Source organism: Lycorma delicatula, chromosome 9 (assembly GCF_047948215.1).
Source record: "Lycorma delicatula isolate Av1 chromosome 9, ASM4794821v1, whole genome shotgun sequence".
In the NCBI taxonomy this organism is placed as follows: domain Eukaryota; kingdom Metazoa; phylum Arthropoda; class Insecta; order Hemiptera; family Fulgoridae; genus Lycorma; species Lycorma delicatula.
In genome coordinates, this window is record NC_134463.1 from 28,817,068 (window position 1) to 28,830,004 (window position 12,937).

Sequence of the window (12,937 nt, forward strand, 5' to 3'; positions counted from 1 at the left end):
AAATTAATTTTTGATGTAAACAAATTATATTTCTTACTGAAGGCTCGTTTAGCTTGTGCTATTCGGCATTTTATATCGCTCCTGCTTCATCCATCTTTAGTAATTCTACTTCCCAAATAACAAAATTCCTCTACCTCCATAATCTTTTCTCCTCCTATTTTCACATTCAGTGGTCCATCTTTGTTATTTCTACTACATTTCATTACTTTTGTTTTGTTCTTGTTTATTTTCATGCGATAGTTCTTGCGTAGGACTTCATCTATGCCGTTCATTGTTTCTTCTAAATCCTTTTTACTCTCGGCTAGAATTACTATATCATCAGCAAATCGTAGCATCTTTATCTTTTCACCTTGTACTGTTACTCCGAATCTAAATTGTTCTTTAACATCATTAACTGCTAGATCCATATAAAGATTAAAAAGTAACGGAGACAGGGAACACCCTTGTCGGACTCCCTTTCTTATTATGGCTTCTTTCTTATGTTCTTCAATTGTTACTGTTGCTGTTTGGTTACTGTACATGTTAGCAATTGTTCTTCTATCTCTGTATTTGAACCCTAATTTTTTTAAAATGCTGAACATTTTATTCCAGTCTACGTTATCGAATGCCTTTTCTAGGTCTATAAACGCCAAGTATGTCGGTTTGTTTTTCTTTAATCTTCCTTCTACTATTAATCTGACGCCTAAAATTGCTTCCCTTGTCCCTATACTTTTCCTGAAACCAAATTGGTCTTCTCCTAACACTTCCACCACTCTCAATTCTTCTGTATAGAATTATAGTTAAGATTTTTGATGCATGACTAGTTGTTGAATTATTTTTGATGCATGACTAGTTGAACTAATTGTTCTGTATTCTTCACATTTATCTGCCCCTGCTTTCTTTGGTATCATTACTATAACACTTTTTTTGAAGTCTGACGGAAATTCCCCTTTTTCATAAATATTACACACCAATTTGTATAATCTATCAATCGCTTCCTCACCTGCACTGCGCAGTAATTCTACAGGTATTCCGTCTATTCCAGGAGCCTTTCTGCCATTTAAATCTTTTAATGCTCTCTTAAATTCAGATCTCATTATTGTTTCTCCCATTTCATCCTCCTCAACTTCCTCTTCTTCCTCTATAACACCATTTTCTAATTCATTTCCTCCGTATAACTCTTCAATATATTCCACCCATCTATCGACTTTACCTTTCGTATTATATATTGGTGTACCATCTTTGTTTAACACATTATTAGATTTTAATTTATGTACCCCAAAATTTTCCTTAACTTTCCTGTATGCTCCGTCTATTTTACCAATGTTCATTTCTCTTTTCACTTCTGAACACTTTTCTTTAATCCACTCTTCTTTCGCCAGTTTGCACTTCCTGTTTATAGCATTTCTTAATTGCCGATAGTTCCTTTTACTTTCTTCATCACTATCATTCTTATATTTTCTACGTTCATCCATCAGCTGCAATATATCGTCTGAAACCCAAGGTTTTCTACCAGTTCTCTTTATTCCGCCTAAGTTTGCTTCTGCTGATTTAAGAATTTCCTTTTTAACATTCTCCCATTCTTCTTCTACATTTTCTACCTTATCTTTTTTTCTCAGACCTTTTGCGATGTCCTCCTCAAAAATCTTCTTTACCTCCTCCTCCTCAAGCTTCTCTAAATTCCACCGATTCATCTGACACCTTTTCTTCAGGTTTTTAAACCCCAATCTACATTTCATTATCACCAAATTATGGTCGCTATCAATGTCTGCTCCAGGGTAAGTTTTGCAGTCAACGAGTTGATTTCTAAATCTTTGCTTAACCATGATATAATCTATCTGATACCTTGCAGTATTGCCTGGCTTTTTCCAGGTGTATATTCTTCTATTATGATTTTTGAATTGGGTGTTGGCAATTACTAAATTATACTTCGTGCAAAACTCTATAAGTCGGTCCCCTCTTTCATTCCTTTTGCCCAGCCCGTATTCACCCACTATATTTCCTTCCTTGCCTTTTCCAATGCTTGCATTCCAATCTTCAACTATTATTACATTTTCATCTCCTTTTACGTGTTTAATTGCTTCATCAATCTCTTCGTATACACACTCTACCTCATCATCATCATGGGCGCTTGTAGGCATATAGACGTTAACAATCGTTGTTGGTTTAGGTTTTGATTTTATCCTTATTACAATGATTCTATCGCTATGCGTCTTGAAATACTCCACTCTCCTCCCTATCTTCTTGTTTATCACGAAACCTACTCCTGCCTGCCCATTATTTGATGCTGAATTAATTACTCTAAAGTCACCTGACCAAAAGTCGCCTTCCTCTTCCCACCGAACCTCACTAATTCCTACTATATCCACATTCACCCTATCCATTTCCCTTTTTAAATTTTCTAGCCTACCAACCTTATTTATGCTTCTAACATTCCACGCTCCGACTCGTAGACTGTTATTTTTTAGTTTTCTGGTGACCCCTTCCTTAGTAGTCCCCACCCGGAGATCCGAACGGGGGACTATTTTACCTCCAGAATATTTTACCAAGGAAGGCGCCTCCATTATTGTATATATGTCTTGTAACTGTAAAATCTTTCACCTTTCTATTTTACAAATAAATAAAATAACTGAATTTAATAATAATGATTCTTAACTACAAATTCGTTTCAGTCTATATTAATCATTTTTCTTATCAACTGATTATAACTATCCCTTGAAATAAATTGCTCTAAAATTAAAAACAATTAATTTTTAACTGCAGACATTTCACACTAAAAGAGGTTTTTGTAAATTAAAAAACCTAATACAAGAAACACCCAGTCAATAAAAACTATTCATTTAATGGCAGATGTACCACTGTTGTTTTTTTCTCTCACATGGAACAGCTTCAATTGACAATAATTATTCCCAATTATCTTCTGTAAAAATAAAATAATTTTGAACCAGTTTTATAACAATAGGGCAGATAAGTTATGAGGATGAAACTACACAAGTTGAGTGCTGTGTATTGGGGTAAGAAGAAATGAGATAACAAGAAATTAATTTAAAAAATGAAGATCAAGAATAATTAATAATTTTAAAAAATAAACAGAAATTAATTCTTAAGTGGCATCACATGCCACTGAAAATAGCAAACATTAAAAACTATAATGGTAATATTACACTGCAATGCTTTCAGCGTTGTTTAACAAGATTTACCTAATAGTTAAATTAAAACGTCACTTAAATCATTGGCATTTAATCTTTATTTCAGATCCTTGAATTTTCAGAACACTATTTTCAAAGGTCTTGTTAGTTATAAATATATATTGTTGTTAAGACCCATTATGTAACATATTGGTAAATATTGATAACTGATAAAACTATATTTTTTCTATTATTTCTCTAAGCATTTCATTATTTTAAACTGCACATATCAGCATGGTCAAACTAATAGCAATACTTAAAATAACCACCATAACTTGAAACAGAACATTTGTTAAGAAGTATTTGAATACCACTGCAATTTGAGAGAAGGGAATTTAAGCCCATAATTTCACTAAAGAAATACAGAAAAGCAAAACACAATTTGAAATTATCTATTAGACTGGCAGTTATTTTTTTTAAAGAAAAATTTAAAACAACAAACAAAAAATACTTAAAAGGAAATCAAATGAATGTAATGACTGCTTCAACATTCCTTTTGAGAAAAAAACATTCAACAATCTGTTGTAAAAAAAAAAAAATAAATCTACATCCATCTTCTAGGTATCTATTAAACTACTCAAATACACCTCCCTAAATATAATACACTAATGAAAGACGATAGAAACGCACCATTTATAGACCTCATCAATACAAATCTGCCATCAATGTGGTATTGCTGGATTGGGAATCAACCTCTGATGTGTATCAGACAGATTTAAGTCAAAAAAGTAATTAAAGAGCAAAAAAGTTAGTTAAAATTCAAATTTGTTTCACCAGCTCTGCATCCAATTGCCACCAATACCTTTCTGTCCAGTCACTGTCATACAAACAGAATCAGCTGTTTTGTATCAGCTGTATTTTTCATGTTTTGTAATGTTCTGTACATTTTTTTACTGTAAATACATTTCTACAGTTTAGAAATAAATTGTTTATTCTTTCATTCCACTTATCTTACATCATTTTGTTCAAAATTAAATTCTCTATAAGTTTTTTAAAAGTTTAATGCGTTTATTACTCATTTAGCAAAGTTATTGTACATCAAATATAAAAAAACAGGGTTTTTTATCCCAATTAATTGGTTTTCACCCCAGAATTATAAAAAAAAAAAAACTACAGATACGGTTCAGAGACCTACTTTACGAGTTTTCAGGTTAAAACCCATAAGAAATCACTAATTTCCCCTTAATTAATGTTCTAAAATTAACAACCTCATTTCACCAGGGTAGCTGAAATCTTAACAAAATACTTCATAACTTGTGAATAAAGCATTTTAGTACATATGTTTACATGCTCTTTTTCCATTATTTTTAAGACTATAACAGGTTATAAGTCCCTGGAGAACTTTGTGAAACACTCTGTATTTATCAGCTAATTCATCGTACTTTAAGGTACCGGATATATTAATAAAAAGACACATTGTTTGTTTGTAAGTTGGATATTTGTTTGTTTAATTTAGATCATATTTATACTTATTGTTAATTTATAATTTATGTCAACAATTATATAATATTTACGTTCAACAGTTATAAATCATTTATTATTATATTAACACAGATTAGATTCTGTTATTTTATGTTTACATAGTTCGTTTAAATATATTTAATGTTCACTTGTTGAATAATTTAGGAAAACTAACTAGCATAATAAAGAATAAGCACGCTTGATATCATGTCCAAACACCATCTGTCACATCAAATTTGGAGTTATACAAACTAATCAGGGGCATTTTAATTTTTTGCCTATGATTTCTTGCTTCTGATCAGAGGAAAATTAAAAAATGAATTAGTTTTGATGAAATTGATTAGTTTAAATGAATTACTTTTGAAATATTAAATTATAACACCATCTTACAATATTTAATATTAAATTATAACACTATCTGTCACATCAAACTTGGAGTTACATAAATTAATCAAAGCATTTTGCAAAATTTTTGCATGGGTCCACTTGTAATGATTAAAATACAAATTCTTTCAATCAGCAGTATAAGTTAATACAACTGTCTAATTATAAGTCTGTTGAAAGAAGACATTTAATAGCATAGGACCAATATACAGAAATAAATTAAGAAATTTATCAATATTTGATGAAATTTTAATATTAAATTATAAATTAAACAACAGATTATGTGAAATTAACATTACTCACAGAGCAATATAGAAAAAAGTGATGATTCACTGTACATGTTAAATGAAGTGAATTTTTCTGCCACGGCAAGAACAAATTTTTCAAAAGGTACCAGTTACGAGCTGCATTCATCAAGTAATCCTGAAGCATCAAATTTTCACATTGTTATAAACGAGAATACAATACAAACATAGTAATTCAACAAAACGAATTATATCAGTAGAAACTCCTAACTTGAAAGAGACGTTAAATGACTCTCTAGATCAGAAAATGAAAATGCACTTAAACAAGAAATTCAGAAAAGATTTCCACTTTATGGTTCAACCTAATAACTAATTTTATGAATGAGTGATGTTGAACAATTAAACAATGGAATTATATTTTTTTGATAATAAGCAAACAATATTTTTGTAACAATCATTTAATAATGTAATTTTTTGTGTAATAAATATTAGTAGAACTCATGATAAATTTAAACTAAAAGTTAAAGATAAAATTTAATTATTTTAAAAATTAAATAATTTAATTCTACTCTTACAATTGGAGAAGATATTGGCAAAATCAATTTTATTTGTCAGAATAGCTGCATCTGTTAATTTTCATGAACAATAAATTCTGTCTATAAAAAATAATACAGAGATCATTGGAAATTAATTATCATAAGACAGATAAAAAAAGGATAAATAAGATAGTAAATTACAGTAGATAAATGAATGCAAATGTATCATGTGCACATACATGATAGTAACATTTATGAATAATATTCAAACAGCAACAAAAATACAATAAATAATGTACTCTTCTCTAAATTTAGAGAATTTTATAAATAAAATTTTTAGGCAGCAATTCCTCTTTATTTTTTCCTTAATAAAAAAATTCAAAATTTAATACTTTTTTCTTTAATTTTATATAATCCATAACTGGATAAATATAAGTGTTGAACGTTCAACAAATGTTGCTAGTTGAGTTCAACAAATGTTGAACTCAACTAGCATATATGGTGGCAATTAGAAGAACTGACATCATGAAATAATAATAAATAGATCAGCGACCAAATACAATATGATTAGCAACCAAATACTAGTTGTTGCAACAAGCAAATATTTATTAGCAAATATTAAACAATTCGCTGATACATAATGTAAATATAAAGAAAGTATCTGTAGTTTATCATATGAATGAATCAGAAATTTGTGTGGTAAGTTGCTTCACCAGGAAATATAAATTAAGTTATGGAATACAGAATAGATAAATGTTACCCTATTCTGTGTAAGCAGCACAATTTTCTGAAGATAACCGGGGTATTTAAGGACTCAGCAGACCACCGACAGATAAATACAGTAAATGTATCTAACATACTTAAAATCTGTACATATTTTTGTTCAGATAAAATGAAAAATAGATAAAATGACTGTTTTGGAGAACCACTAATTCCAAAAAATAAAACAGGATTACACCAGTAATGACAGATTTCTAGGCATCTATTAAAAGGAAGTGGTTCTATAAAGAAACTAACAAACTTATGTTGGGAATTTCTATATTAAATCCTTGATAATTTATAAAATAACTGCAGGAACTTAAATTTTTTCCCCAATTTATCCCCAAAAAAAGCCCTAATTTTCTCATGAACAGATTTTCTAACAGAAAAAAAGTTTCTGAAATAGACAAAAACAAAGCAATCTCAAAATCCTGAGCTGGTTTTATATAAGCAACCAATAAATTAAATGAAACAAATAAAACAATAAAAAGTACCAACGTTGTTAAAAACACTCATTGGTAAAAAAACTGTATATAACTTCTGTTTTGTTCATGACTTCCAATGGAAATGTGATAATTGCACATCAATAACATTAAGAAAGAGATAATGCAAGAGCTAGTAATGAATAGAAGTATTGTGTAATTAATTTTCTCAGAATTACATTTTTTACAATTTTTTTTTTTTACAGTGTATGTCCTTACTGGCAATTAATTAAATTAAACTAAACTAAAACCAAACTTATAGTATTGTTCTTTGACTCAATCTATCTTTTTTTCTTTTCTTTACTTTACCATAAGTTTTTAAGAAACTGCTAGAGATAGTTCTGAATCCTTTTTTTTGGGGGGTTAAAAAACTAATGACACCACCAATTTTTCTTATAATTCATATCCCAAGAATTTTAATTAAGAGTTATTTTATTGTTTGAATAGAAATGAGGGTAAAATGTTTTTTACCCGTTACTTGAAAACAAGACATTTCTGAACCAACTTTTAAAAGAGTTTTTTTATTTATTTTTTTATTTACTTTTATTTTTTTAAAGAATACCTCTGTAAATAAATAGACAAAGGTGGAGCAATCACTTGAGTAGGATGACGTGAGAAAGGATACCAGCAGCTACCTTCTTTTATCAACCTGTGGGAAGAAGGATACAGGAGACCGAGAAAATGATAGGTACAGGAACAGGTCTAGACAATCTAATTCCCTGTAATGAAGAAGACCTCTGTAAATTTTATCAGAAAATTAGCAGGAACATTTTGCATGGGATGTATTGTTAAGCAAATTATATAATCATCACAACTTACGGTAATCAGAGGTAACGTTAAAAAATAGTTAAAGGTATGAGTTTTTCAAAAACCTGAGAAAATGTATAATATAACCTAAAAAATATTTCATTTACTGGAATCATTACTTAGGCTATGGTTATTAATTTGCTCCTGGTATAAATTAAGAAGATAAAATTGTTAATGAATGTTTGGGAAAAAATATGCAACCTTTGGAAAGGGCAAAAAAAAACACAAGTACAAAGATCGGATGGGAATGAACACTTAACTTTTGTACTAAAATTCACTGAGGAAGACGCCTGTGAAGAAGCTGCTTCTACACCTACAGCAACACAAGAAGAAGCAGATTAAGATTATGCAGACGCTTATAAAGAAATTCTTTTGGTAATAACAAGCTCCTCAGCATTATATGTAGCGAAAGGCTGAAGATATTCATAAACAATATAAATATGAGTGGTTTATTAACATATAAAAAAATAGTTACAGAATTATAGTTTAATAAAAAGTACTACAAAATCAATATCCTACATCTGCTATGAATAAACCAGACTGTCCTAGAAAAACTTGTTTCTGTATTTTTATTTAATTATATCATCATTGTTAGATGCATAATAAAATGCTGAAATTACAATGACAACAAAGTACATATAGAATTCAGCAGGTAAGTTAATATGTTCTTACATTTTTGGTTATTTATTTAATCTTTATTTTTTATAAATGTTTCATTTTTATATAATCTAACACAAAACTACCAAATTTTTTATAATTTTGTAGGCCTACATTTAAAAGTACAGGGATGACACGAATGAAATTTTGCTTATAGTAATTGATATGATAAAGATAAATGTTGCATTGTGATCACAATAAATTATGATTATTATAAATTTATTCATTCATATAAATAAATGCAGTTATTAACACTTAACACTGCAGGTAATAAATATTACAGGTACTAGACCCAATTACTATTACTAATGGTGAAAGGTGAATTTTTCTACCATGAGAAAAATGTCAAGTGAGATTCAAACCTACAATCTTCCAGATGAAGGCCATAGATGTTAATATTCACCCATGAGGTTGGCATAATTTAATTATCATAATATTAAATAAATGGTTATTGAATAAGATAAATTCATAACAAATAACTTCAAATTTTATATTAAAAAAAATAATAAAACAATGGATTAATAATAATAATAATAATAAAAGGACAATTATAAAAACCACTTTAAAACAAAAATCCAACAACCACTGACATCCAGAACAACACGAGATGAATCTGACCACAACTATAGATGCATGTTTATGACAAATATAATAATAATTTATACAGCACATCAGTACACAAGCAGCAACAAAATGAGAATTTAAAGAAATGCACTGCAATAAAAAATGAATTTTATGATAATTTCAATGATAAAATAAGTCGGAAATAGGTTAAATAAACATAAGATCACAATTAAGTATTTGAACAAATAGAATTAAAATATATAATTATATATGTATAAATCTGGATAAAGAAATTATTCCTTACATTTACATATAAATATTTAAGCTTTTAATCCCCTTACTGACTTAATAAAATTAAATTATTTTTGCTTAATTTCCCAAAAGGGTAGAAATATGTATGACAAACTTCAGCCTTCTTGCTATTAGAGAAGTCATGCAATCTAATGCTTAAGCTCAATGTTTTTTTTAACCTCCAAGACCACCATTGGGTATTGCTTCAGAAGATGAGATGAATGGTATGTACCGTTTGTGAAAAATACCCATACCTGACCGGGATTTGAACCCGGGACCTCTAGATGAAAGGCTGAGACGCTACACTTGTACCACAGAGCCCGACAAGCTCACTACTTAAGAACATGAACCAGTTTCATAATCATAATTTCTGTGGTTTTCATTTATCAACCCCTTCAAGTTTGTAAAAATATTTTTTTTCTAATTAATCTAAAAGATCCCTTAGGAATAAATGTAAAATTTAAGTTTTCTATCATTTCAGGAAATGAGATAATATTATAATGATAAGCAAATCAATGATATATAATCATATATATATAAGATATATATATATATATATATATATATATATAAGATAATCATCATTGATTATCTCATTTCTTGAAATACTGTTTCATTACTGTTATGTATATTTATATTGTTTCTTACACCCACACTCACACCCGCACACAAACACACAAGTTGAAAGTGTAATAAAAATTGCTGTGTGTAATTAGTCGAACATATCCAATGAAATTAATAAACTGCAACAATATACAATACTTTTCCTGAAATAATAAAATATTCAAAATAATATCTGCAAATATATATATATATATATGAAGTAATATTTTACTATATAATATCCCCAAAGAGTTAAAAATTATCTAAATTAACACTGTTATCAAATTTTTACATTAATTATAATGAATGTTTAGTCTAAAATAATAATATTATTTTAAAATGTTCTTTTCTCTAATATTAAAAAAAAGACCTTTTACTTAAAATTAAATTCATGGCTATCTATATTCCACAGACTATGCTACAAATATTTAAATACAGAAAGGATTCACAGATAACTTATATAAAGATAAAAAAGCTACTTCTCACTTGCAGAGTACATACAATAAATATATTAAAATAAGATTTATTAAAAAATGAGATAAGAAAGAAAGAAAAATTTTGTTCGTACAGAAAAATAATGAAGACAGAGTTATAAAGCATTCTGATTGCTTAACACAAGACAGCAGTGATAACATTACAGTTATTAAAATATAAAAAGTATATTTAAAAACTCAAAAATTATAAAATGAATTATTCACTGTTTCAAAAAATAACTAAAATTATATACAAGGCAAAATATTTAAATATTCTTATAAAATAAAAACGTAAACATAAAAATTAACCTACTTACTTCACCATACTGCTATACAATATAAAACTACCATTAATGTCCAATAGAAAAATACCATGTTTTTAAGAAAATTGTACTCAATTACTACACACAACTTATAAATACAAATAAATATTAAAATGTCAACAAAAATTTTAATAATATTAACTGGAAGTTGCATAACAAAATGTTTTATTATTAATAAAATGGTCAGAACCTTTTCACTAAAATATTAGCTCTAAGCAATTGAAACATTGGCATATGCGGAGTTAAAACATGTATCATCACAAATTTTTTAATGACAAGCTGAAGATTGTTGTTAACTATTTTATGTCAGGTAATTTAGTATTTTTCATAATAGGAAAATATTAAATTTTTTTAGCAATTTTAACAAATTTTTTTTAAAAAGTAAGATATTTTACAAATCTAAAAAAAAAATCGCAAACTACTCATGCTATGAACAGTTAACATTTTAACATGATTCTGCTATACTTTAAGAAAAAAAATTTCTGTGACATTTTGCCTTTCTATTAACTTTTTATGAATGGTGTATATATAAGGTTTAATAATTCAAAAATTCAATTGAAAAATAATTCAATTTGATTTTGTTTTATTAATTTCCTTTTTTGTTGCAAAGACAAAGTTATGTACAGGTACAAACAAAAGAAAAATGACTCTGTTTAACCCTAATACGATTAAAACAAACAAACTTTTGGCAAAATACACCATCCGGTAAGTCAATCTCAGTAATTAGTTTATAGGTTAAATAACCATATATAAAATCTAGTTGTTATTACGCTTTTCTAATAAAATTCGCTGTTTTAATTTGTTTTCATTTAAAAAAAGAAATTAACAGGTATTTCTCTTAAATGATGGTAAATCAAAGACACCTAAAACTTACCTCACCTCAAATACATTTACAACAATTACTAAAACTATCTGCAACATTTGCATAAAATAACCTGCATAACCCAAATTACCTGATGCTGACTTTACATTTATTACCACAATAGTAGGCCATAAATATTCACTAAACTGTGCTATATGTTTTCTGAATTTCACAATGACATACATGACTATTAATATAAACTGATAAATCTGCTTTGTAACCTCTAATGCATAAATAGATGATTCGTAATACTCATATTTACTTTTTAAAAAAAAGAGTTAAATGATCAATAGCTTGATCATATCGTACCTAGCTTTTAATAACAAACTATTTACTGAAGAAAGCCCTTAAAAAAATAAAAATTCATATAAACAATTATTCACATATTTAAATGATAAATAAATGTAAATTTTCAGTGAAGCCTATTTTCAATTGCATAATTAACAATACAATCTGTTAACCAAGATGAATCATAAAAAATTATGATTAAAACAGTTAAAAACCAAAAAGTAACCTTAGCAAAACTTTTAAGGTAAGCAATACGTAACAGACATGCATAATAAATATATTACCGCAACATATGACAGCGCTTTCTTATTAATTTCTTTTTAAACTCGTATCCTAAAGTAATTAGTTATAAATTTCGGTGCATCTAAATAGAATACACGTTCTTTTACAAAATGCTTTTAAATTTGCTAGGTTATGAACGGTTTTTTTTATACTGTCTCCCCATCACAAGTAAAACCGTGGATACAAAATCAATAATACATGAAATACGCTTCATGAAAAGCAGGTAAATTTTTCATACAATAAATTCAAACTTACCCAACAAAATTAAATAGTAAAAAAAATATATATATATCAGCAAGTCATACTCAATAAAAGGCACTCAATCTTCACAACTCATCACTTACAACTACTAGCTATAATCCAGTGTTCACCAAATTGCATTTGACTCTAATCTTTTGCACAGCAGGCCTATCACGAAAATATAATGAAACTCTGATGCAAACTTGAATAATTATTTTTTAATATGTTACTGGTGAATCTAATGCAGCAATATCAAATAATAAATTTATTTATAATTCATGGGGTATTGAAATAAAACCAGTTTAAAAAAACAATATCTTTGATTAAAATTTCAACTTCCTAAATAATTTATTATGCCAAATTTAAATATTTTTTTTGCATACTTCAAAAGGTGCACAGCCTGTAAGTAAATAGAACAGACTAATAATGATGAGGAAGAGAAGTAGTCAGCGATAACTCCCAAGACGATGCAGTATAATTTTAAGCAAGTACAATACAATAAAAATATAACTA

General features: G+C 27.9%; 1 protein-coding gene across 4 annotated transcripts in view; it reads right to left on the reverse strand.

Moving 5' to 3' along the window:
• The window catches only part of grsm (probable aminopeptidase NPEPL1 granny smith protein), a 63,486-nt gene extending 50,916 nt beyond the window's left edge, over window positions 1-12,570 (reverse strand). Inside the window, exons 1-2 of one of the 4 annotated variants that reach the window (XM_075375762.1) lie at window positions 12,440-12,570; window positions 5,316-5,435 (exon numbers count right to left, since the gene is read on the reverse strand). In XM_075375762.1, coding sequence (XP_075231877.1) covers window positions 5,316-5,426 — 111 coding nt within the window. In that variant the 5' untranslated portion in view covers window positions 5,427-5,435; window positions 12,440-12,570. Of the gene's footprint in view, window positions 1-5,315; window positions 5,436-5,832; window positions 5,895-12,439 lie in introns of those variants that run through there. The other 3 variants (XM_075375763.1, XM_075375765.1, XM_075375766.1) reach the window with 3 other exon arrangements.
• Between the last annotated feature and the right edge of the window lie 367 nt (window positions 12,571-12,937).